Raw genomic sequence first — 26697 nt, 5'->3', positions numbered from 1 at the left:
AATTTCGTATATATAATATTACATATACTATATATTTTAGTGTAAATCATACAAGTATTACTAGTGTTATTTGTAATTGAAAGGCTGCGGGTGTTTTTTTTTTGGTCTACAAGTACTACAAAACTTTTGGAAAACGAAAAAAAACAAAACACGAAACATTAATAATTGAATACAATCAATGGGGAAAGGCATACGCTTGAAATTCATTATGTGTAGTGCTTGCCAGAGTTGTCAAGCTTTGCCTTAGATTCTAAAGTTTAGAATAACATCGTATATAATACTCGAAAGTAGTTATGTGTGCTACATGGCGCAGGGTTGTCACACACTGTTTTCTGGAATTTGACAACCCTTTCCGCCTCAGCTTATACATGTACATGTGTTGGAGTGTGTGTGGTCTATATAAGTATAATATTATTTTGTGATTATAAATTGGGGGGTGTATATGGCTTTTAAAAAATGTTACTAAACTGCGCCTTTGTCAGCTTGATCTAAGACGAGGTACAGCAAGCTCAAACTTACACTACTAAACAAGCTATATAATCAGACTGCTGTTCGTCAAATTGAAGTTGCAAAAATACTCTTCTCTCCTCTCTGTTTACTGTTATATCTGTTCCCATCATCTGTCGGTACTCTGTTCCCACTCTACGCTCTGCTGTGTTCAGTTCTATAACCTATAAGGACTTTGGTTGTTTGCCGCACTAAACGCTAGGATGATTGGTGAAAAAATACATATACAATCTAGATTTCTCTGAAGCTGCCTCTCTATCTCTCTCTCTCTTTTTCTCTCTATCTGTTCATCTTTCTCTTCAGTTGCATTGACAAAAATACATTTTTACTTTATATTAGGTATTATCTTCTGAAGATCGGAATTCAGTATTCAGGTTCGAGGGCCCTATCAAACTACACTATTTTATATATCGTATGGCTATCGTTGAATATGTTGCTGTGATGAAGTTTTGAGATATGAGTTGTCTATACAGTTCTGCTGCCGGCTTCTACACTCGCTACAGGTATCAAACCTATAGCTCCAACAGCAGAACCTCCTCATGCTAGAGTATGTTGAGCAGCGACGAATCCATCATGCGATCATCGTACAAGCTCAGCGTCTTTGAGGCACGCGCCTTCCTAACCGAAGGCGGCACATCTCCAGGCGTTTTCACCCGCTCGCTGGGATCCCTAAGTCGCTCACAGCTACCCCGACCGCTGAACACCTCACGGAAGACCTCCAGACTATGCTGGCGACGCAGCTGTTGCTCTGTGGGCGGCGCCATGTGACCGCCCGCTTGAGAGCCGGTGACGAGCAGGGAGTTTGTGCGCAGGTGACCGGGACGTCGCTTTGGAGCACGCGTCGCCGTCAGCAGATGCAACTCGTTCTCGTTGTAGTTGTTGTTGTTGCTGCTGTTGTTGTTGATGTGCTTGATCAGGCTGCTGGACAGCGAGCGTGGCACAATATGAGCTGGAGTTCCGGTGCGTTGCTCCGCGCTGCGCAGCTGCAACGGATTGCTGCGATTCAGCGGCTGCAGCGGACTCAAGTCGAGATTGTTGGGACGCCGCAGACCGCTGGCCAAGCGTGCATTATCCATGCCTTTGAGGGCAGCCACCAGGTTGGACTTTTCTTCGCCCAACTGCAGCTGACGACAGATCTCCTCGGCATGCTCCTTCCGGAACAGCTTCTTGTGGATGAGCGCACGCACCGCATGCCAACCACGCAGCTTGTGATCCGTGTTCTGTTGCTTGGGGAAGCCCTGACCCAGGCTGGAGTTTTGCTGCTTCTGCTGGTGACTGGCTATGAGCTCTTCCACGCTTACGTCATGCTCCAGACACGACAGACTCTGCTCCTGCTGCGCCTGAAAACTGTGCTTCTTGCTGCGCTCCACCAGCACCGGCGGCGCACGCTGTGACTGTGGCGCCAGATTGCGTTCCTGGCAGGGATTGCGGCCTTGCAGATGCGGCTGCAGTTGCGGCTGTGCATAGTTCAGGTGATTCTTCTCCGTGGGCAGTTGTTGATTGGGCGGCGGCTGCAGCAGCCCGCCATCCGCTGAGCTCAGCTGTGACTGTGGCTGATGCACTGCAGCTGCTGTGATTGTGGTGCCACCGATGACGCTCACCTGCAGCTGTGTTGTTGGCGACGCCAGATTGTTGGTGTTGAGCAACGGACTGGCGGGCTGTGCTTGAAGTCTCGGACGAAGTCCTGACATCTCCTGCATGCGCTCCTCGGCGCATAGCGAGGTGAGTCGCGCATCCGCATCGTGATCCCAGCAATCCTCGCAAGTGTCACGCACCAGCTTGGCAGCTGCGCCTCCGCCCCAACCGGCGGGGAACAGCGGACGCGCCTTGTGACGCACTACAAGTGCTTGCATCTGATCGAAGCTGGGATGTGGTCCCACCTCCTGTTCGTAGGGGGCTTTGTATGGCGGCGTCATCTGTCCGGGCGCATAAAAGTCCGCACAACGCGTGGCCACCTCCCACAGCACCAGACCCAGTGCATAGACATCCATTTGCTTTAGCGAAGTCTCGCAATCTCGCAAGTTCACTGCACCCTCGAGCAGCTCCGGCGCCATGTAACGCAGGGTTCCTACCTCATTGATGCTCTTCGTTTCGGCCATGGCTACTTCGCCTTTGTACTCGTACTTGGAGCCAAACACCTTGAGCGCAAAGCCAAAGTCGGCAATGCAACAACTGAGATCAGCTTGGACCAGAATGTTGCGCGAATTGAGATCCCGATGGGCCACACAAGGCTTATGTAGATCCCCCAATCTCAGCTCTGTGTGTAAATGCGAAATTCCTCTGGCGATGCTGCGCAACATGCCGCAGCATTGGGAAAAGTCCGTGGTGTTGGCAATCAGCCAATCCTGCAGACAACCCAAGGGAGCCAACGACAAGACCAACTGATACTCCATGCGGCCATCCATTGTGCGTCGCTCATCGTAGCCAAAGTAGCTGAGCAGAGCGGGACATTCCATCAACGGCAGCGCATAGATATTCCGTTCATTCACATAATACTGATGATGCGTTTCCGGATAGATCTTAACAGCGACTTCCTGTTCGTGGAGCAGACCCTTCATCACAGTGCCGTACTTCCCGCTGCCCAGCATGCCAATCAGATTCAGATTGTCCACGTTGCGCAGATTTGAACTGTAGCCAGGTCCCGAAGGTGCTAGCGGAGACTCTTCAGGTTCGATTTTCTCCTTGACAACGCGACAATATTGCCAGGCCATCAGAGCACCAATCACAACGAGCGTGATGAGTCCCACCAGGCTCAACATGGTGGTGGCCCAAACGGAGCTCTGCTGATGCGTTGAAGCACGATTGCTGACAGCGGCGCGAACATTGTTGGCGAGTTCGAGGGGAGCCGGCTCCACGACAGCCACTTTGTCATTGCAGAGATCCCCGGAGCAGCAGCAATAGTAGAGAGAATTGCTGCGCGATGTGGGCGCTGAGCTGGTGCATTCCGAGTGGTTGCAGATGGAGTTGCGATCAGTGTTGTCCTTCCAGCAACCTGAGGAAGAGTAAGTTCATTAGTCCCATTAAGAGTTGGGGAATATCGAACTTACCCTGCTTCACAAGTCGCTGTCCATTGGCTGTTTCGTTCCACAGACTAAAGCAGAAGGTGTAACCCTCACTGCAGATCCGTTGATGCCGTTCACTGGGCGTGGCACTCGCCTCCAGCTGCTGCTGCTCTGCACTGATGCCTTCGCTGTTCTCCGTTTCCAATTCATCGTCATGCAGCGAACTGTCATTCTCCTGATAGCTCATGCAGCTATACTGACGATTGACTACAGGTGCTGCACACAAATCAAGAAAATATCAATCAAGATTGGGTTGCATATATAATATATCTTTAAGGTAGTACTCACTTGCTTTGGCCAGCGTTGACATGGCCAGCAATAACAGCAGCAACGATATGCTCCAAATGCGCCGCGTCATCTTATTAATTTTCGTTTATTTGTTTTGCCGTTTGAAGTGCTTCGTTTTGGCAAAAAGAATGTTGTTGTTAATTTGTGTGGTTTATCACCTTTAGCTCCTTCACGCGATTTGTTTATGACATTTTGGCTGATGGTGCAGAAAAATGTACATGGAAAGAAAAAGATTGCTGCATTAATACAATTTTAAGCAAATTTCAATTGTTTATTATTGCGCTTGCTTTTGTTATAAATAATAACGAGAACACATCAATTGCTATTGGCCGCACATAAATATTTTTGTATCTTTTCTTTCTTTCTCTTTTTCGTTCTTCTTTTTTTTAAAGCCTTTTCAGTATTCCGTAGGCGCTTTGTCAATTTTGCAAACGCTGCAGCTATAGCAATAGCAATAGCAATAACGATAACGCCCAGACCTAAATACTCGCATACACCCAATCAACTTGGTTGAGCAACTGCTGCACGATCATCAACAAATACAGCAACTACAAAAAATTAAAAAAAACAAAAAAAACAACATTGTTGGCGCTTCTCTCTATATGTCAGTCTGTCTCTCCACCCACCCACTTTCTTGTAAACAAAGTTGACGCTGCAGAGGGGGGCGCTACGTAGACAGCGATGCGCTGCACTTTGGAACCATTTGGGGCCGCATTCTGATGTGCAAATTGAGCGCGGCACAGTCAAGCGACAGAGTGGGGAGAAATACGAGTATAAATAACGTACACTGAGGCAAAGCACAAATAAACTTTAGAAATAATTGCTTTCAAGAAATTTAAAAGCGTCGAAGACAAACAATAAAGTTCAGTACAGATATTGGAATTGAGAAGTTACTGGGAAATTTGTGTGAAGCAAAACGTCTAAGTTCTCTACTGTTTTTCCTGATCATATAGAAAATAAAATTTGAATTTATAATTTTAAATAGAAATATTTGTTATTCTTAAGTTAAAGTGAAATTGAAATTTTAATTAATTGTAAACATACGAAATCATTATTATTATATCAAATACGTTTTTCGAAACTTTTCTCAGTGTAGGTATTCTCCCTCGCTCTGTGATAAAATCACAAAAGCATTCAACAATAGACATGCGTATACTTGTTTTCAAGAATTTTGAAAGCGCAATAAAAAGGGGAATAAAAATTCGGCAATAATATGTTAGAGCACATGAAATTGTTTTTTAATGAATTCCTTGCCAAATTGAACTGGAGCAAAAGACAAATCTATTTCAAGAATAATTAAGAATTCCTCATACTCATAATTTTTTTCTCTCCGTGTATAAATTGCATACATACATACATATTTGACAGCACACATTTGCAAAACGCCTTCCCCTATTAATGTGCCGCCAGGGAGACGCTGATTAGAAATTTGTTTTGGCTTTCATTACGCGCTTGGCTGAACTTTGGAAAATGTCTTGGCATATTACGTGAATTGCTACACGTTGTTTGTGTAGTACTTCAAAGCTCACCTTATCTACCCACGCACACACACACACACATACACACACCCAGACACACTCATATTTACTTCTAATTGCTTTTATGAATTAATTCCAAACGGTTTAGTCGAGGCGCCGGCTAACGGAAATTGGGTTAATTGCGTTAACGTGCCTCGTTCTAAACTTAGACAGGATAATTATGTGTTGAGATCTCAACAGACTAGATTACAACTTACATCGATAATTAGTAAGTACATTTATGAGTGTGAGTTCTCTCCTCATGTACTCAACTCGTTGACAGACATTGACGCTGCTCGTGATTAAAGAATGAAACTGAAAGCTTTGTCTGTGTCGATTTGTGACTTATTCGTATTGCAGATAAGAAGTCAACAACTTTTGGTGATGGCCAGACAGTCACAAGTCGTGTCACGTGTCGCACACAAATATCAAAACATGAATTACTATTAGTTTAAATTGTAAACGCAATCAGAGTTCAACACACACATTTCCTTCACCTTGTCATCTCTAACGTACTAAACGCACAATGTAAATATAAACACGGCAAGCAATTGTGCAGATTTTTGCTTTATGCTCTGTTTTCGCATGTTATCGCCAATTGTGAGTGGACGCCAATGACGACGCCGGCGCGTGCTCTCTAAACGAGACAGAGCGAGAGAGAGAGATATGGAGATGGAGAGCAGCGTGACCGAGGACCACTTGAGAGTCAAGACACGATGCGACGGTTCTCTCTCGTGCACATGCGCACACTGCATGGCAATAGTGAAATGATAGTGGGAGAGCGAGAGAGCTAGTGGCGCGCCAAAACAGGTTCCCTAAGGTGAAAGATTCGCCGATGGGGAGAGGGGGATAGCGCGTCTGTTCCAGCATGACAGCCGACGGCGCCAGTTAATTGCAAACTTTTTTCTTATTTTTTTTTATAGCCTTTTGCAGTTGCGTATCTTTCGCTTCGTAGTTGTTGTTGCTGGGGGCACTGTGCAGCTAGCTGATTAACTTTTTGCATGCTGGCTGAGTGCATTGGTATAAGTGTGTCTGCATTGAAGAGTATTTTTGGTGCGCATCTTTTGCGACAGCTATGCGGATATCTGCAAGTGTGTTTGTGTATGTGTGTGTGAGTGCAAAAAATCAATGCAAAGCACACAAACATAAAAGTGCAAGCAAACGGCAAATGTTGAGGACAATTTGCGACTGTTTCAAGGGTTTGAGTTGCGAGTTCTGGTTTTTTGTTGTGTACGCCCGGGGTGGGTGGGCGCCAAAGACTGTCTGTATATGTGTGTGTATGTGATTGTGTGCGTGCGCAGACCTGCTCAAAAATTGATTTTTCCAAGTCAATGCGAGTTGTTTCTTGCCGCAAATTGAATGTGAAAAATATTTTCGCTGCCTTAAATACAAACTGGCAAAACTTGTCAAATTTGCGCTTTTCTTTTAATTGGTTAATATTGCTTACATATTTAACGCTTATTCAAGGCATGCCCTCGATAATGATTGATTTAGTATTTTGTGTGTGGCGCTTCTTCAGTTGTGTTTTTTCTTTTGTTTAAACAAAAGCTGCACATTAAATTTATTGCGCGTATTCGAGCGGCGCCAGTCGCTTTGGTTATCCGTTGTTTAACTATGATTGTTATTATTATCTCTTTGTTTTTCTTTCTGTTTTTTTTTTTTTGTGTATATAAAAAATGATTTGTTTGCTGCGCGACGCTTTGCAAATTGCCGTGGGACGCCGCCTTCGCCGTCGCTCGCCGAGTACTAACTAACTGACTCTGACTGAGACCGTGACTGAGACTGAAGCTGAGGCGCCAGCAGCGTCGTCGACGGCGACTGCGCTGAGTGTGGTTGCTTGTAGAAGCATGCGCATATTTACGAAGCAGCGTGTAATGGCGCAAACAACAATTGGCGCTCTCGGAGAGTGAACAGCGTTAAAGTGAGCGAGAGAGCGGCACAAAGTGAGAGAGCGAGTTAAAGAGAGAGCTTGCGGGTGAGCGTAAGTCACTTGTTGATTGCAATTCAGGACAGAGAGTGAAGGTACAGTTAGGAGAGCGATTATTTATTTGTTTGTGTTTTTTTGACAAATCACTATTGATCCACTGGGTGAGCGGGCAGCACTTGGCCAGCACAGGTGCCGAAGCCAATGCGCAGTCCGTTCTTCTCGCAGTGACCACGAATGATGACTTCATCGTAGTCCTGCAGGAATTTGCGTGTTTTGCCGTTCTGAAGCTCAACGGTCTTGGTACCGCGCCAGCAAAGCTCAAGCAGTGAACCATACGAATCGGGAGTCTCTCCACTAATGGTGCCCGAAGCCATTAAGTCACCTGGACGCAGGTTGCAGCCTGTGATCGTGTGATGAGCAATCTGCTGCAATGGAGTCCAGTACAAGTGCTTGAAGTTGGACTTGCTGATCAGAGTCTCGTTGTCATCAGCAGCTGAAGATGATGAGGATCAAAATGAGATAAATAAGAGACACAATTTCAATACACTTACGTTTCAGCGACACTTCGAGATTAATGTCAAAGTTAAAGGGCAAAGTCTGACGCAGATATGGCAGCACTTCCGGTTCCTGTGGAAAGTTGTCCAGCAAGAAAGGTTTCAACGCCGCCGTTGTTACCACCCAGGGTGAGATGGTTGTGCCCAGATTCTTGGCTGTGAATGGACCCAACGGCACATACTCCCACTTCTGTATATCGCGAGCACTCCAGTCGTTCATCAGCGAGAAGCCAAAGACATTCTTCCAGGCATCGTCCACCTTGATGGGCTCACCCAACTTGTTTCCTGGTCCACCAATAAAGAAAGCCATCTCCAACTCAAAGTCCAGCAGCCTGCAAGCACCAAACACTGGCTTCTCGGCACCCTCGGGCAACGTTTGTCCCAGTGGACGACGTATGGGAGTACCGGAGACAACCACAGAGCTGGCACGTCCATGATAACCCACTGGCAGGTGGCGCCAGTTGGGCATCAATGCGTTGTCTGCACCACGGAACATGATGCCCACATTGGTGGCATGATGAATGGAGGAGTAAAAGTCGGTGTAGTCCCCAATCTCAGCTGGAAGGTGCAACAAAATCTCCGATTGAGGAATCAAGCAACTGTTAGAAAATCAATTAATGAAAGAAATATTTAAATGGGAGAGTATATTGCCACTTACACAATTCTCAAGTCATTCACATCTACAACAGAGCCTTTGGTGAGGAGTTCTTGGGTTCGTGTCCTGACTGCATCCCAAGCTTCATGGCCCAAGCTCATCAGCAAGTTCAAGTTGTGCGATTGCAGTGCAGCCTACAAAACAAGACGATACAATAAGCAAGCAGTGCCGCAAGCAGTTCAGCATGCAGTGCATTCAACTTACCTGATGTTCGGGTGCATAGTACTGCGCCACTTCTTTCAAATCCAACACATAGTCGCCAATGGCAACGCATAGACGATGTTTGTCGGGCTAAAACGGTATACGATAAAAAGAAATTATACGACATTTGCATACGATATTCAAGTGCCTGCACAGGTGCCGCTTTTATGCATATGAAATTTGACGTTTGTTTTTGTAAACAAACTAGTTTGCCTTATGATTAATGCAAATTAGATACACTAAAGCGGTTTTAGAGAATTCTAGAGTATTGTTCTATTTCAAAAACATGTCAAACTCGCTGAAAATCACATGGTAAATTAAAATAAATGTGGAAAAACTTTGAATCTCAGTTTTTGGAGATATTGCGGCGTTTCTATACAACTTATTAGATCATTCTTTTACTCACCTTTGATTTTTTTGAGAAGACAGCATATGGCAGGTTTTCCAAGGGAAAATCGCTACCCTCTGGGATTGGCACAAAGCTAACTGACATTTTATCCAAGTTCACACGCTTTTCAGTTGAGTTACAAAAGAATTTACAACTTCTGGGCAGTTGTACACAGATTAAACTGATTAGAATGACAACAGCTACGGAAATTGTGCGTAATGCCAGAGCGACGATGACGATGACAACTGAGCGTAAGCTTGATCACGATCGTATTTATATAGCACCCAGCTTTATTATCTTGCGTTCTCTTTTGTCGCCTCAGCAGGTTTTTATCGCTCTCTTAAGGAAACAAGCCCCCCAAAATAAAAAAGAGAAACTTCTATCATGCTCTTTGATTACTTTGATTTATTATTTACCCGTTATGTATATATTTGTTTAGATGCTGGAATAATTGTTTTATTCGAATTGTAATTCTCAAATACATTATACATCAATTTATACATACATAAAATGCAAATAATGTGATTTTAAAAGTTAAATTTAAATACATATTTCTGATATACACATAGTTGTTATTTTGATTCGATTGAACTTAGTCAACAGCACATTAAAATACAAGAAATGTATATAATATCTATGTAATATTGAATTATTTATACTTTCAAAGGATATTTATGTGTACAGCGCGTGTGTTAATTTGTTATGTTAATTGTTGTGTGTATTTTGTGATAACAATTCGATCATTAATTCTTTCATTCGATGTCCAACACGCGGCTGCTTTTCTTAAGCAAGTGAACAGAGTTTAACAAAGGAAATCAATCGTAATAATATTCCAACATTTTGATTGAGTTACGTTTTGTTTAATTGCATTTAATTGACACCGAATATATGTATATAGGTTTATATGTATATAAGTATATCAGACATTTATCATGTTCAACACAAATTTGTAACTAAATTGCAACTAATTTCATTCATTAATACGTATTCGTGTATATAGCACAGTTCGATACTTGGACTAGTTGTGGCCCAGGATTCTCCATCGATGATCGATGATCGATCATTGGGTCCTTCATCAACTCAATTACAACAAACCGAGAGAGTCAATGAGCTTTTGCATTCTTCTTTAAATTTTCTAACAATTTTTCTTCTGGATTGCGATTATAAGTGTAGAGAGTTTAACAAGCACAGGTCTCTTTTGATATAAAGGTACATTTATTGCCGGAAGCATAAACTTTGCCATTGATCAACTTCGATATATACTTTGCAACAGAATTTACTATAGAATTTGAAATAATTGGAAACAATTGTCAACACTTTAGCAGCCTCAAAACATGCATTTGCATTCCAAAATTAATTTGGGTTCGTTTTTCCTTCTTCTGGTGGTGAACGTGGGTGGTTTTTGTATTTGTGTTGTCTTGATTTATAAATATACATATATATATATTTATATGGGGGTTTTTCACTATATATAATATTTGATTTGTTTATAATGTGCAACAGTCGTAATAAACTTTTGTTTTCTTCTTTGAATGTGAAACGTAAAATCAACTTGGCATTGTTTTTAATCATTTTGCAACACTTTGATTATAAGTATGTGAGTACATAGTTAATAAGTAGTTTTCCAACACTGGCCTGACGCTTACAAATGACTTAACTGAAGAACGGAATCAAACGTAACATTTAAATAGTTAACATTTCATTTTATAATTTCATTTTTTTTTTTTTTCGTATTTCTTATTTCGTTTTTCATTTCAAACAAATTTACAGCAACATTGAACTTTTGATAAGTTGGAAGTTATTTTGCGTTCTTATGATATGCTTTTTTACCTTAAAGATACTTCTTGGTTGTATGAACTACGCAATAGTTGTAGCTACATTGATCTCTGGATCTCTGGAAAACTAATGCTTGAGAACCAACTTACAAATCATCGCCCAACCGATGAATCTCATCGAGCATAAAGTCCACATCCTCCTCGGTGACGGCAGCCGACGAGATGATCGAACGGAAGAAGTTGGGTCTGCGATCATCGGGCTGATAGCCCACCATGAGTGTGCCCTTCTGCATCATGCGTCCCTTGATGATGGGACAGATCTTGCCCAGCTCCACTTCCTTCTTGCTGTCATGGGGAACGCCACGCAAACGCTTGGGCACATACCAGAACGAAACGTTGACGCACTCGGGCTCCAAGATCAAATGGAAGCGATCGGATTGCTCGCGAATGCGCTTCAGCTGATATTGCACCAGTTCCATCAAGCGATCCTGCTGCTTCTCAAAGCCCTCGGTGCCCTTGGCACGCCATTGCAGCCAGAGCTTGAAGATGTCGTTGTGGCGACCACACTGGATGACCTTATCGCCAGTATCGTAGCTGATATCGTACTGCTTATCGGTCATGAACAGATACTCGGCCGACATCTGGTTGCAGCTGATGAGCAGACCCTGTGGCGGAAATAAAAGTATTCAAGTTTTTGGGTTTCAGTGCTCATAAGTCAAGTTGAAATTTTAATTAAAATTCCGCCTGCCAAAAGGCGCAACTGTGACCGATGGCAACATATTGCACAGCATACTAATACCATACTACAAAAAGTAGAAAGAGAGACCAATTCGAAGGGTGTTTCTATTGCAAGGTTTTGTGCTCATTCATTGTGCCATCGAGCTGCGACAACCCCTCGGAGCAGCCGACAAACCTGACTCTGCTAGACTGCCTGTCTACCATTTGTTTGGCATGAAAAATAACAAGGAATTGTTCGAAATACAATTGGAATTCTTTGGATAAACAACAAACATTGTGATATGCACAAGAATGTTGGGAAAGCTGCAGGCCAAAATAAAACGGGAATGAAAATTCAAGTGTACTCAACTTGAAGAAACCCTTTAATCATGGGAAACATATTAACATAAAAATATATATACATTCCTTAAATATAAATGAATGTCTCGTGCAGAAGAAAAACTGGTATACTTAAGTGTAATGAATATACCAAAAATGATCTTTCATTTAAAAACTATTTTATAAGAATATCTCCTAAGCTTGTTTCCTTTTGTAGAATCTTCTGTTGGTGTTAATTAGAATAGTAAAATGGTAGATTGAATAGAAAGTTTCATAGCTTTAAGTCTTACAGTCTCTGAGAGCGAGATGTTTTTATCGGTGGACGAACGGACAGACGGATTTATTGGTAATAAGTTATAATAAGTTGTAAACTGCCTTTATCTGTATAAATGTTGCATGAATCGAAAGATTTTATATAAGGTATTGAAAGGCTTTCTCTCATTATTAAAATATTCAACTACTAATTAAAACATATTTTATATTTCCAGGATTTTCTACTCACATCCTCCTTGAAGTGAATCGTCGAGCACTGGAGCAGCGCACCCATGAGTTTGTGTGGATTCCAGGTGATCGAATCGGCGCTGCAAAGAGTCAAATCAGAACGAGCCACAAATAATATTAAATGACATTCAATTACAAATTACAAACAATTAACACTAAGCTACCCCCTGTGCCTTCGCCTCGTCCTGCTGCCTCACACCCCTCGATGGAGGCATGAACAACAAGAACGAGAACGAGTGAGGCAAGTGCCATAAATTGTGGCAATTTCAGGCCGCAGCACTTTAATTGAATTCAAAGCGAGCGCAACCCCGAAGGCAGCCCTGAGGGATGACAGACGTTGCTGCCGCTAAACATCCCTGGGGGAGCTATTTACAGTTATCTACAGCTGAGAGTGTGTGTGAGTGTATGGGTGTCTATAAACATGATGCTTATGGAGTGCCTGTAAGTATGCTTCAGTTTGAGTGGCGGCATGTGGCGCTTGTGTGTTTGCCATTTAAGTTTGTGGCAAACTTGGCATTGTTTTAGGATTTTCTTCAAACTCAGGCGAATTAAGTGCAGCTCCTAGACTTGCCTCCATTAATCAACATTCGGCTAAGGCCGCAAATGATTAATTTATAAAGCGCCGAATGTCGAGGCTCGTCAATTTGCATGCCACAGCACTCAAATTGAATGAATAGCAAGTGTTGCCCACTTGATGGATGGAGTCCTCATCAATTTGAAAGTGTTTATGTGCCATTCCCTTGACCGCAAGCTGTCAATACGAAGGAGACGACAACGACGACAGCTGCAACAGCGACATTTGCCTAAGCTCTGCAAGGATTTGGGGTTACAGAGGCGGCAGCTAAAGTGCACTTACAGACTCCCTCTCTCTCTCCTTCCTTCTCACGTTTTAACTTTAAAATTAAAAATTCCTTGCAGTGCAACATCTCGAGCAACGGCAACTTCGTCTGCCCTCCAGCTATTGTTTGGCGTAATTGTTGTGTAAGTAATGCTCACCATTCCCTTTTTTTTGTTGCAGGGTGGCACATGGAAAGTCAGAGAGACGGAGAAGGGTAGCAAAAGGGAGTGCGGGTTGAAAATCCACTTTGTTCATTTGTTTGTCTTTTACGTAAACGAAAATGCACTCGGCTTTGGGCCTTGTAATCCCTATAAGCTCTGAACACCTGATGGAGGCACTAAATGACAAATTGAGATTTTTCCCACATGTCGTTGAGGGTTCAAAGAGTGAGAGAGGAATAGAGAGAGTGAAATAGAGTGAAAGAGAGCAGTGCATTCTGTTCAGCGTCATGCGGGCCATTTGGGAGCATTTAGATTTGAATTTGCGCAACAAGAGATTTCAATTTTTTGTTTTGACTGCCGCATATGAGGGCAAAACAGGCTAAAAAAGGGCCAAACAACATGATGAATGAGCTGAGCTGAGCTGCAGAGTGAGACATAACAACACAAATAACTTAAAGAATCACTTGATAATATTGATTGTCTGGCTTAAGTTGAATTTTAAGTAGAATTTAAGTATCAAAATGATTCAAATGTATTTCAGTTTGCACTCTAACTTGACTTTATAGTCAGGAAACGAAATTTTAAATAAAATGAATCAAAAATGCTTTTGATTTCTTTTACGATAAAAGATATTATTCTAATTTTAAATATTTTACGTTAATTTTGTATTTTAATTTAATAAAAATTTGGTTTTATTTTTTAATATATTTTATCAACCGCCATTAAACCAACAAATTTTATATTTTATTTAAAATTAATTCTATTCCAATATATTCGAAATTTACTTTACAAAATCTGAGCAATCTCTTTAAGTATATTTTTGGAGTAAGCACATTTCTGAATAAAATTGGGAAGATTGATATCCGAAATGAAAAAGAATATGCTTCTAACATCAAAAGATGCATTTCTGTTCATTAACAAACATTTTAGCGAATAATATAATAAAATTAAAGCAATAAAAAATTTTGGACTTGCTTGTGTGATTAAGATTTGATGGGTAACAAAAGTCAGAATCAACTCTCAAAGTCAGAACTCAAAAACTAAGTTAATTTAACTAAATAGACTTATTCATTAAATCGCGTTTTATTTTGTTACGTTCATTACTTTCATTTAACAATATAATTAATGATACTATAAATAATATACAAAAGTGTTATTGAAATGCTAACTAAGCTCTTTATCATCTAATTTATGTGTCATGAGTTCTAAATACGTGTAAGATTGTAAGGGGAAGTGAAGCACAGAAAATATATGTCATATTCTATATATATACATATATATATATCTTATACTCCATATATATTTTCTGTGCGTCATTTCCCCCTAAACTGTTGCAATCATTTAAAACTTGTGACTTATAAATTATGCGATAAATAACCTTTTTATATTTGAACCTTTTTTTTAATTTAATAATATATTTTTTAATGTTGCCCCTTGAAAATATGAAAGTAGATAATAAAATTCCTCTTACCGCTCTACGCCTGTCAATCTGGGATGACGATGTTTTCGCGACATGAGCAAACCACCGCCCCAAGCAGCCTGCAAATAAAGGAATGAAGAATAATTGATTAGCACATTTAATAAGTGACTCCCACTCCAGTTTCCACTCACATCGATGTGCATCCAGCAGTTGTACTTCTGGCAAATGTCAGCAATCGTGTTGATGTCATCAAAGGCTCCCAGGACAGTTGTTCCAGCGGTGGCATTGACGAAGAAGGGAATGTCGCCCTTGGCCTTGCGCTCCAGAATGAGACGCTCCAGCTCGGAGGTGATCATTTTGCCATGCTCATCGGATGGCACGACGATGCAGTGATCGGTGCCGAGGCCACATACAGCGGCGCAAGATTTAATCGAATAATGACACTGATCCGATGTGAACATGACCAAAGTGCCGGGCAGACCCACGGAACCGTGTTCCTTGTAGTTGGGGAACATCTTGTGGCGAGCGGCCAAGAAGGCATAGAGATTGGAGATGGAGCCACCAGGAGCGAGGATTGAGTCACCTCCTGACCAGCCGATAATCTCACGCATCTTGGTCAGCACCACGTTCTCCATGAGTATGAAGACCGGAGCGATCTCGTATGTGAACATGTTCGTATTCGCAGTGGCTGTCAACCATTCGCCAGCCATGGAGACCAGATCCAATCCGCACGACAGCTGATTGAAGAAGTGCGGATGACCTGAGTGAGTGAGAAATGAGAGAAAATTCGTGAGTTTAATGTAGCTGAAAATGCCTGTCGCTTTTCCATTTTCGCTATGGCTGTCTTGACTGTCAACCGGAGTCCTTTAAGCTGACAGCAGATGTGCCTGGCAGCTGCGTTCTCTTGTTTTTTGTTTTATATTAAAAATATTTCGCAGTCCTGAAACAAAAGCAACAGTCGTTGGCCCCCTTTTTTTCATATGCTTCGCTGGCATTCAATACAAGGCCGGAAGTACATACGTTCAAGGGCAGACATTGTTTTATTTTTACACTTTTTTTGGGGGTCAGCAAAATCAATAGACTGAATTCCATGTAAGCAGCGAAATCTTCTTGTTTCGAGTGTGTCTTAAATTGCTCATTTATTGCAGCTAATTGCGACTTGCTGGGCATTGAAAATCCCACGAAAAATCACAAAATGCTTTCAGTGCAAACAACAACAGAAGCAGCAGGAAGCTGTCGAAGTTCCCCCTTCGCTAAATGCTCTGGCGAACCCTTCATTGTTGCTTCTGGGGGCGTCTGTCAGTTCACATCTTGAGTGCCATAAGTCGTGTGATTAAAATCCCATTGCCCACAAGGCTAAATCCACCCATACACACATAGAATGTATCAGCGTCGGCATTCAAACATTTCAATTTGCCCATGTGGCTGCAGCTGCCACAAGCCGCAGCAGCAGAAGACGACGCACCCTCGACCTAGACACACGACTCAGTGGAGTCCTGGCCAGACTACGACGGCCTTAGAGCGTCAGGCAGTCAGTCATTCACTCGCATCAAAGGATCAGGAATGCAGCGAGTCAGAAAATAACAACGGATTTTGATTAAAGCTCCCCTTTTTATATAGAGTCGTCGACTCGTCGGCAGACAGCAAAAGCCTGCCTTTGGCCTCTGCCTTGGCATATCATGTTTCCCTCATGGAACTCGCGGCAGGGTGCGCATTATGTGAGATTATGGATCATAAATGGGATTTATATCATGCCAGTTTACGCAAAAACGTTGCGTCTGCTACTAAAAAGGAAATTCCATTGCCGAAAACTTTCAATATCCTTTTGAGTACATCAATTTGTGCACTGGATTTTCGATTGAAAATTAGCTAGTTGACGAGTCTTCAATGAAATAGTGTTGAACTTATTCTTTTAAAGTCGAAAAATCGTATTAAGCTTGAATAAGAAGTTGAGTAAAACATATATCAAATGTTAAACCTAAGAATATATATTTTAGTTGATTATTTTCTATTCTAAGAATAATTTCAGTGACTTGGATTTAAGTGAATTTTTATAAACAAGTTATATTATCCTTAAAAAGAATAGCTCAATGAACCTCAATTTTACTTTGAAATGAGAATATTTTCTCCTACAATTGAATTTTAATAAACAATTTATTTTATACTTTATACGAAAAATATATAAACAGCTTCAAAAATTAATTGGTTAAGAATATTTTCTTTTCCTGGGATGGTTAAACTTGAAACTTTTAAACTTGAAAGAGGAATAAATATATTTAGTTTGAATTTCACTTGACAAGATTTAAAGAAAATAAATGTATTAAGTGCCTTGAAATGCTTAATTACTTTTTTTTCAATACTATGAATTTTTTCTATTCCTTATAAAGTTTAAGTTTTATGAAAGCTAAAGTCGAGTGTGTAGACTGTGAGATACTCGCTATCCATTGTGAATAGAAGCAAATGGCAGAAAATTTTGTAAATATACAAAATTACTATACAAAAAAAAAAAAATACTGCAAATATACCATAGGCTATATTTGGTATATTGATATAGTTATACATTCAAAATATACCGTAGAGTGCATTTTTCATTTCTCTTTCAAGACATTGAAATGTGTTATGAGTTCAATTAATCTTAAACTATGATAGAAATTTATTCTTTTCCGAAATATAATTTCTAAGAAATATGTTGTTGCCAAACCAAACCATAATTTATTGCCTCGTCTTCATTTTCACTTATTTCTCCCATTTACTTCACTCCTCAACCACAATATTGATTTAATGCTATTCTTCGAATGTTCCAAACCTAATAAAATCTTGGTTTACTCAGCTACTCGTTGATTACATCACAATCTCAGACTTGTTTTAATTCAATTTTTAGCTACCGAATTTTCAGAAGGCAAAAGAATAATTTCCGACGTTCCCAGAGCAAAGTAAAAATGAGGGGGGCGGAAAAGGGAAGTGACGGAAGCTCAGGCAGTTTCCTAGACAAGGCCACAACTTCCGGGGGTGCTTATTATCGATACTCCAAACACAATTGCGGTCACGTGCGCTCTCTCCTGTCCTCTGACGATGTCCTGACGATGTCCTGACCACCCCTGGCATTAATTTTCAATGAAATCAGGCGCATATTCAGCGCCAATAAAGAAAACAACCAACAAAAAGTGAAACGTGCGAATGACTTTTGGCTGCTAAAGCTGCTGCCAACGAGAACCCTTTTTTTTTTTTTTTGGCTGTGGCTGATTTATGATTGATGGCAAATGAGATTTACAGATTTGGACGGAGAAGTGGAGTGGAGTGGAGTGTGTGTTTTTGAAAGGTGTAAACAAGAAGTCGACTGGGGACGAGCACAGCTCAATGGGCCATAAAATGGCATTGTCTGTTGTCTCACTGTCTCTTCTCTGTTGCCTGTGATGTCCTTGCAGCTAATGTGCTTATCTACAAGACTGCACACTTTGTGTCCTTAATGCGACCGCAAGTTATTTGGGCACGCGCCCTGCAAAAGTGTTCTATAATTTCTGTCAGCCAAACATATGCTATGCAAATTTATGCAGAGACAAATTTGATTAACACCAACTGGTTGACTGTGTAAACATTTGATAAGCCACCCCTGGGAAAGAAAGTCTTTCACCTTTCATTCACCCACTTACCCGTCTTCACTTGATACTTCAGCGTTGTGGCACAATCCTCGATCAGCTGCTGCAGCGGCAACGCTCGGTCAGGTACATCCAAGTCGAGCAATCTCTTCATGTCCTCCGGATGATGAAAGTCGAGCACCTTCTCATTGCGATCGTTTGTTGCCTTCACAAAGTCCAACAACACATCGATAACTTTCAGCAGGAACTCACGTGTCTCGGGTCCTGCGCTCACTGTCGTTGGCATCAGATCTGCGATAAGAAGAAGGCACACACACAAAAAATGATTCATAAAATAAAAAATAATATTCAAGTACTATCTTTTACTCTTATCGAAAAAATTAAAGAGCGTGCGCTGCTGCTGACAGCGTAAATGACTTTTGGGCCTTATCTGGCCGCAAGTCCTTAACGTGATATATGATTATTATTGTTATGATGATTTGTGGCACAGCTTTGCCATTGAAATTGAAACCCAACGCTCGAGCCATAAAAAAACAGATTTCAATGCTCGACCCTCACAGTGAATCCTGAGAGTTTCAGTGGAACGAGTGTGCTTAAGAGTAGGTAAGTGATGCAAATGGAACTTACGAGTTTAAAACGAAATTTAAGAGTAATGAAATAATATATATAGTTATTTCCAAAAAGAAAATACTATAAAATACTTATAATTGGAGAATATTCCCTAACTGAAATAAATAAATAGAAAAATATAGCAAACTCTATAATACATAAAAAATAAAATAGTTCATGACGCAACCTAATGATTATAAAATGAGAGTAGATAACAATTCGTCCAAAAATATTATATTAAAGGAAAATGACATAAAGAATACAATATAAAAGATTTATAGCTGATGAAGGTATTTCCAATAACCATCAATTAATATATTAAAATACTGATTGTGGCAGAATTATAATTTTATTTACATATGTATGTCAAACTCAAAATGTGATCTTGCTTCTTTTTTTCTTTTTCTCACTACTAATTGTGCACATACTAATTTTCAGTGTGTACATATTTACTTTAAGTGTGTACATAATTTTTCAAATAAACGTTAATATTCAAATAAAAATAAAGTTTTGCGACACTGATATTAAGCAATCAATAAATTTATATCAGATGAAGGTATTTCGAAAAACTAACAATTAATATATTATATTAAAATACTGAATTTAATGTTAAAATAAAAAATATATCTGATGAATATATTTCTTAAAATCAAAATACTGAAATTAAGCTTAAAAATATGCATTTCATTTTCAATTATTTTGAAAGTTTCTCTTTCTCTTTCGATTTTCCTTTTTGTCATTCTTTTGCATTTGAATTTTTTCTATATTCTTTTTAATATTTTGTACTGTTCCAATTTTTAACGAATTGTTTTACAACTGATTTTCATTCCTATAACAATCTCCTTCCTTGTAACATATACTTTAATGTATGTATTTACAAAATGATTGAACATTTTTATAATCACTTAGAAGTTTAGCCGAGGCCCTAAGTGCGGATGTAACATATGATCAACTGATATATCTTGAATACAAAGAGAAGATATATTTTAACTCCATTTTAAATAAATTCTCAAAGAGAGAATCTTAAGTAAGGGTATAAATCTGTCCGTCTTATACATAAAAAAGTACACCGCATATTTTTAAAAGAATTCTTAAAATTTACAGCTCAGTCCTGAGCTGAGTTGCCTGGACATTACGAGGTTTTTATGGCTTACAGCCATATGCCGTGGCAAGCTGTGGCTTTGGTTTATGTGGGGTTGTGCCCCATGCTGTGTGGCAAGGTTGTTTCGCAGCGGGTGCGGCTTGTCCATCGCTGCTGCTGTGGTTGCAGCTATTAATTGCCTGGCTTTATGATGAAATTAAGATTGTTTCTTCTTACAATTGGAAACTTAACGTTGCGCATGATTGTCATTAAAAGGGCATCAAGTGAAGCCTGGCGAATTTTCAATTCAATTTAAATGCGAGGCAACTGCAACTTTCTACCCCAAAAGGAGGCAAGGATACCAGCAGCCGTGGCAGACAAATTGTAGCAATTTCGAAATTCCTCAAGTTTACAGCAAAGTTAAATAAAATTTAATGTGCTGAGCGTGGAGTTGTGCGCTTAATGTCAAGAACAGCCGTGTCCAGGCAAAGACAGGACCTCAACCCTGATCCTGCATGTAACTGTTGCTGTCTCTTTCATGCGTGCACGCGGTAAGCGTGCGTAATATCCTGTGACTAAACGGTTTATGTTTGTTGTGCTTTCAATTTCGTGCACGCGTCTGCCAGCACCTTATGCTTAGTCCTCTGCTTTCTCTCTTTCTCTCCGTGGTGGTTGCCTTTGACTTTTGCCCATTCGCCACATCCGTCTCCCTGTCTGTTTGTCTGTCTGTCAGTGTGTGTGTGTGTGTGTGTGTGTGTGTGTGTGTGTGTGTGCGACTGTTTATCTGTTTGTTTGCTGGCCCAAAAAATCTGTTACAAGGCATTCGCCAGTTTCACGCACCAACGAAGCCAAACGGCGCAGCAATTTATCAAGGTCTCCTGCAGGACTCCTGCTGCAACTGGCAGCGAATGTCCTAGACAGCCTCTCGACTATCGAATTGCTCTCCTATGTTTGCTCTCTCTCTCTTTCTCTGTGTGTGTCCTTGCGGCTGTCCTTCGCAGCGTTTTGTTTGCCAGTGTCAGTTTAACACTCTCATTTATTATTGACTTTGCAAATAAATAACAGAAGCTGAGCCTGTTTGGAGTATTCGCATGTGAAGGAATTGTTTGAGCACACAATTGCTTAAGCTAGTAATAACTTATCATCATGATAAGCACACCACAGCTTAGTCTTTAGTGATTAGTAATGATTGACGATTAAGTGACCAAACATATATTTAACTAAATGGATAATATGGGAAACAATACTCAAATATAATACGACGTAAATGATTTTAGCTTAGGACAATTTATCGTAAAAGAAAAGTTAACTTTTCGTAGTAAAAATAAATAATGCAAATAATAAAAAATAAGAACATCTCGTGTGTTTGTTTTAAGTTATTAAATCTTCAACTTTTTCGTTTTACGTCGATAAAACAAAAGGAATATGTGAGAGTCAAAAGAAAAGAGTAAAACACTTTTAGTGTTATTTTTCCATTAAATATTATACAAATTTCCAACTACTGAATTTAAATACTTTCTTGAAGTCTGTTTCATTTAAATATGCTATTACTATTAGTTATTGTTAGTTACTTTTATTTCCTACACATTGATATTATAATTTATATCACCATTATTATGACTAGCAAAAGTTGACTTAATTTCCTTAATTTAAAAACAAATTATTTATTTCAAATAAATTATCTTCCATTCCTGATTTATTTGTCAATGCATTTTTTATATCTATTCTAATAAGTTTATGTTTTAAATCGAAAAAGGTCTTATTCTTTTTGATACGGTTGAAAAGATTCTTGAAAATATAGATATAGTTAAGGATGTAATTCTAACTCAATGTGTTTGAAATTATTTAGTTTCTTTATCTTGCCATAAATTATTACGATGCTAATCATTGAGCTTCTATACAAACTCTAAGAAATCATCCCTACAAGAGATATGTCATCATTTTGAAATCGATAATTGAAAACCAAACTAACTTTTTCATTATATTTGTGTTAAAGATTCCTAGAAATATTTATTCAAAGATTCAACAATATTACTGCAAATATTTTTTGATAGAATTGTTTAACCAAATGTGTGTCGAATTATGTCGTTTCTTTAGCTTGCCTTAAGTTATTGAGATGTTGACCATTAAACTTTTATACCATACATAATCTAAGAAATCATTCCTACACGAAATATGTTATCATTTCGAAATCGAAGACTGAGAATTATACTAATATTTTTTTATAATATTTGTGTTAAAGATTCATTGATTTATTTATTTAAAGGTTTAAAAATGTATCTGAAAATATTTTATAATAGAATTGATCAGGTTCAAATAGTTGTACTCACCAAATGCCGTTAGTTTACCCGTCCTGTCGGAGAGTTTATACCCGTTCGGATTAAGCGACATTTTCTCCTCTGAAAGAACAAGAAAAATAAATCGTAGGAAATCATAAGCATTAACTCGAATTAAAGAAAGTTGCCTGTACAAAGTGGGCAATGATTCAAATGTGCAAATGTTATGCAATTCCAATTGAAATTGCAATGACAATATGCAGATGGCAATTACAAGCAAAGTGTTACACAATCTACAACTGAAAAATGGAAAATGGATACCTACACGAACAATTACATAATCGAAAGCAAGGCCAAGGGGAAATATTCGGGATGGAGGGAAAAGAGCGGGAAAATGCAACGATTGAGTAAATAAACAGAAGCAAGAAGAGAGGAATACATAACTGTTCAGCCTGAACACAAGGACAACTGAAGGACAAAATTGGTGTGTGAGTGTAGGTGTATAGGTGTGTGGGTGTGTGGGTGTCGCAAGCTTCCTTCCTTCCTTCGTAGCACATAGAGAAATACAGATTTCATATACTCAAATGAGGCTGAGTCTGTATAGAATATGGAGTGTGTATAGAGTGTGTGTTGTGTGTTGTGTATATAAAGCTGGACGCCATCTGCATTTGCGCAGTGAGTGTTAAGCTAATTTCCACAGTCTACAGGATGTATATAACTATGAAGGATGGCAAGGATATGAGGAGTGGGAGGCAAGGCGACAGCTGCTGGCGTAATGCGAAAAACCTTAAACCTGACTGAGCTGAACTCAACTTATATAACAGACAGCGAGAATTATGCAGAGATAAGCACTGATAATGGAGTATGTGTGTGTTTGTGTGTGTGAGGATGTAGGATATCTTACCGATTATCCTGCGGATATCGTCGATGTATTGCTTTAGATAATTCACTTTGGCTGCGTATACGTAATAACGTGTGCGAATGCGAAAAATGTGCGATAATAATCAACAAGAAGAGAGAACAACAAACAAACTAAATGACGAAGATTATTGGCGAGCGAGAGCGTGCGAAATGATTTTAGTTAATTTAGCTACTCAGTTGGTTAGTTTAGATTTTGTTAGTAACTAGAATGCAATTGATGTGCGAGCTGACTGAAGACTGGAAGAAGGTGACAGCAAACTAGCAAACTACAAACTTACAAAACTTTGTTTGTACACACGCGTCGTGAATTGTAAATTGTTAAGAGTAAATTGTAACTTGAACTGTAACTGAACCGAACGGGACGGAACCACTTGACTAACTGTGACTAGCTTGTCGGATTTGTGGTGACTCTTGGCTGGCAAAAAGCAGCTTCACTCGCTGACGATCTGCGGAGCTCTGAGCAGCAGCATCCGCTTGGGTTGCCTACGATGCCTATGCCACGCACAACACACACAGCAAAAAGTCCACCCACACACACACTTTACACACACACACACACACATTACTATATGTGCTCTGTTTGTGTTGCATAACCTTCAACAACAGCAATGGCATCTCGTTGTCCTTATGTATGGGCACGTCTCTCGTATATATGCAGATATATTTCGATGTTGTTGTTGCTCTGATTTTGGGCGCCAAACGATGACGTCATCGCTGCCATTTCTGGCAACCATCTTGGCTAAGTTGTACATGGCGAAGGCGGAGCTACAATAAATGGGGCGTCAGCATATCCACTAGATACACATTTCAAAATTCGACTCAAATGCGCAGGCTTCATTCAAAAGGGGGAGAATGGGGAAAGTTCAACAAAAAGTGTTGAATGTTTTTTCAACAAATTTAAATGGCATGCCTTAATTGTTGTTGTTGTTGTTGTTATTGTTGTTGTAGCGATTCCTCTTTTTACTGTCAAGCACTTTGTCTGCTTTTGCCATGTGATGTGGCAGAATGAAAAGCTAATTAACAAACTAATTTTGCAACTGTTTTTGACATTTACAATGCCCAAAGTTTTTTATTGCCCCATCATCATCACTAGAGAGAGAGGAAAACGCAATTTGCGATGCGATGCGAAAAACCTTGAAGTAACAGTAAAGTAAATAATAGACCAACATGTGCTATATAAAGAAATACTATATATCCTGCTTACATATGTGTATGTGTATGCCAAAGGCTACAGCGCAATTTATGGATTTTCCGAGGCACTCACAAATTTAGGTCAAAGCAAAGCACCGAAAAAAATAACAAAGTAGAGAGAAACACCTATGTACATACACATACACAAAGCGTAGTGATGTGTTTTGCAAAATGGCTGCCCGGACAGCACACACACACATACCCACAAACATACACACACGCAGTTCAATTGCGTTATTCGCAATTGAATGATTTCCATAGCATAGTTTTCAGCGTTACTCGAGTCTTATGTAACATTGATAGCTGCCAGTCGGAACTGTGCAAAAAAACAGAGTAAAAGAGTAGAAAAGAAAAAATAGGTGCAGCTGGCACAACTACCTACACTTTTGGCCAAGTTTGCCAGCAAGAACAGCAAAAAGTATCTTTCGACTTGGCTCGCTTATCTCACAACATGCAGGCATCGCTTGTGGCCCACAAAACTTTTGTCAGCCTTTAAGTGCCTGACGCTTTTGCTGCTGCTGCTGCTGCCTGGGTCTTAATGTAGTACTTGTGTTGTACACCGCATAGATTTGTTTATCTTGTCCGCTTCTTTAATTGAATTTCAGCATCAACTTTAAATTCACTTTTATGTTGTTCTAATGTTCTGCGTGGACTTATCAGCATTGTTTTCTCAAAAGAAGTTGAAATAATTTCAAAGCCTAGTACTTAGTAATTGAAATATAAAAAAAACGTATAAGTTGAAAATAAGTATTTAATGTAAATATCATAAATACTATACGATGAATTCTGTATTGTAAAGGAAAACACTGCCAATGGAAATTGAAAAATTACGGCTAGTTGTGAAGAAAATAAAAAAATCAGAACTTAAGCTTCAATACCAATCTATTCAAGTCAAGAATGAGAAGTTGTATAATTTACAGAATATCAACTTGTTAATAGCAATAAAAAAAAAAACTGAAATAATGTATTACAAGATGGGTTAATAAAATATAAAACTTATATTTTCCAAATTATAATATAATATAATATAATATAATATAATATAATATAATATAATATAATATAATATAATATAATATAATATAATATAATATAATATAATATAAATAATATAATAATAATATAGAGTGGATTGTTTTCTCAAAAGAACTTGAATTAATTTCAAGTACTTAGTAATTGAAATATAAATTGTTTGAGCCACAACAAACTGTTTAAATTGATTATTAATGTTAGAATTATATCTAATATTCACACTAACCTATTTTTACGAGTAAAGCGTTTTTCAGCTTATTTGAAAATATATTATGTGTTTTTTCTCGAGAGAAGAATTTTTTACCAAGAATCTATCTAACAAACTGATTTCCAATAATTTCGCAATTTATAGCTAGATGTGAAGCTAGTAACTTAAGCTTCACTTGCAATCTATGTATTCTAGTCAAGAATTAAAAGTTGTTTCCTATACTTCCAATACGCAGAATTTGTGCTTGTTAAAAGCAAAAAAAAAAACAAGTTTTTAATAAAGAATATAACTTATTGGACTATTGCAAATATGTTCAGTTTATTTAGAAAAGCCGTAACATCCAACTTAGAATTAAGTTAACAATTTAGATGTGACTTTGAATTTATTTAAAACCCGCAATATAAGTTTCTAAGGAATCGACTGAATTACCTTTTAATTTAATGCAAAATAAGTAAAGTGTGCTCAACTGTGAGATACCCGCTACCCACTATGAATAAAAGAAATCAGTTCGGTATTGTTTTTAAAATATACCAAATGAATATACCACAAAAATACTCAAAATTTACCAAAGGCTATATTTGATATATTCATATAGAATATATATACATATATTCATTCAAAATAGAGATACAAATATACCAGATTGTCACTTAGAGCAACTAAGACCCCTAAGGCGGAGGCGTACATGGGCGTGGCAAAATTTTTAAACAAACTTAATCTGCATGCAAACATTAAAAGTTCTGTTCACAATTATAGCTCTATCTCTTATAGTCTCTAACATCTAGGGGTTTAAACGGACAGACGGCCAGACAGACGGACAGACAGACAGACGTATATATATTTCTGCCAGCAGAGCATATAGGACAATGTTCCCAAAAAATTAAAAATTTGCAGCTAAGTAATAAAATCAGAACTTAAGCTTCAGTTCCAATC

The 26697-nt window shown here is 39.2% G+C and overlaps 3 protein-coding genes across 5 annotated transcripts; all 3 read right to left on the bottom strand.

Annotated features, from left to right (window-relative positions):
- Positions 1-18: 18 nt before the first annotated feature.
- LOC132789509 (bone morphogenetic protein receptor type-2) lies at positions 19-7117 on the bottom strand. 2 transcript variants are annotated; one of them, XM_060797565.1, is made up of 4 exons: positions 6822-7117; positions 3858-4053; positions 3555-3785; positions 19-3499 (listed from the first exon to the last, which is right to left on the bottom strand). In XM_060797565.1, the coding sequence occupies exons 2-4, from the start codon at positions 3925-3927 to the stop codon at positions 1050-1052; spliced, it is 2751 nt and encodes a 916-aa protein (XP_060653548.1). In that variant the 5' UTR covers positions 3928-4053; positions 6822-7117; the 3' UTR covers positions 19-1049. The 2 variants fall into 2 exon arrangements, with proteins under 2 accessions (XP_060653548.1, XP_060653549.1); XM_060797566.1 differs by lacking the exon at positions 6822-7117 and adding an exon at positions 5593-5697.
- Positions 7118-7397: 280 nt separating this feature from the next.
- LOC132794310 (fumarylacetoacetase) lies at positions 7398-9332 on the bottom strand. Its single transcript, XM_060804669.1, has 5 exons — positions 9118-9332; positions 8715-8801; positions 8514-8644; positions 7853-8454; positions 7398-7794 (listed from the first exon to the last, which is right to left on the bottom strand). Exons 1-5 carry the CDS (start codon positions 9202-9204, stop codon positions 7448-7450), a joined length of 1254 nt encoding a protein of 417 aa, XP_060660652.1. The 5' UTR covers positions 9205-9332; the 3' UTR covers positions 7398-7447.
- Positions 9333-10295: 963 nt separating this feature from the next.
- On the bottom strand, positions 10296-23783 carry LOC132794309 (glutamate decarboxylase). 2 transcript variants are annotated; one of them, XM_060804668.1, is made up of 8 exons: positions 23612-23783; positions 23317-23367; positions 22467-22535; positions 18501-18737; positions 15042-15610; positions 14902-14969; positions 12433-12511; positions 10296-11539 (listed from the first exon to the last, which is right to left on the bottom strand). In XM_060804668.1, exons 3-8 carry the CDS (start codon positions 22525-22527, stop codon positions 11021-11023), a joined length of 1533 nt encoding a protein of 510 aa, XP_060660651.1. In that variant the 5' UTR covers positions 22528-22535; positions 23317-23367; positions 23612-23783; the 3' UTR covers positions 10296-11020. The 2 variants fall into 2 exon arrangements, with proteins under 2 accessions (XP_060660651.1, XP_060660650.1); XM_060804667.1 differs by lacking the exon at positions 23317-23367.
- Positions 23784-26697: the final 2914 nt, after the last annotated feature.

This window comes from Drosophila nasuta, chromosome 3, assembly GCF_023558535.2.
Source record: "Drosophila nasuta strain 15112-1781.00 chromosome 3, ASM2355853v1, whole genome shotgun sequence".
Classification (NCBI taxonomy): Eukaryota; Metazoa; Arthropoda; class Insecta; order Diptera; family Drosophilidae; genus Drosophila; species Drosophila nasuta.
The sequence above is the reverse complement of the archived record's forward strand: the minus strand, read 5'-3'. Positions and strand labels throughout refer to the sequence as shown.

Bases quoted from the DNA above. Each gene is read 5' to 3' on its own strand.
- LOC132789509 (XM_060797565.1), bottom strand. From the start codon at position 3,927: ATGACGCGGCGCATTTGGAGCATATCGTTGCTGCTGTTATTGCTGGCC. The intron at 3,786-3,857 runs GTGAGTACTACC...ATTTGTGTGCAG, and splicing joins GTCAACGCTGGCCAAAGCAA to CACCTGTAGTCAATCGTCAG. The intron at 3,500-3,554 runs GTAAGTTCGATA...ACTCTTCCTCAG, and splicing joins ACAGCGACTTGTGAAGCAGG to GTTGCTGGAAGGACAACACT.
- LOC132794310 (XM_060804669.1), bottom strand. From the start codon at position 9,204: ATGTCAGTTAGCTTTGTGCCAATCCCAGAGGGTAGCGATTTTCCCTTG. The intron at 8,802-9,117 runs GTGAGTAAAAGA...ATACCGTTTTAG, and splicing joins TCTTCTCAAAAAAATCAAAG to CCCGACAAACATCGTCTATG. The intron at 8,645-8,714 runs GTAAGTTGAATG...CTTGTTTTGTAG, and splicing joins ACTATGCACCCGAACATCAG to GCTGCACTGCAATCGCACAA.
- LOC132794309 (XM_060804668.1), bottom strand. From the start codon at position 22,527: ATGTCGCTTAATCCGAACGGGTATAAACTCTCCGACAGGACGGGTAAA. The intron at 12,512-14,901 runs GTAAGAGGAATT...GACTCTTTGCAG, and splicing joins AGATTGACAGGCGTAGAGCG to CGCCGATTCGATCACCTGGA. The intron at 11,540-12,432 runs GTGAGTAGAAAA...TTTCCGCCACAG, and splicing joins CGATTCACTTCAAGGAGGAT to GGTCTGCTCATCAGCTGCAA.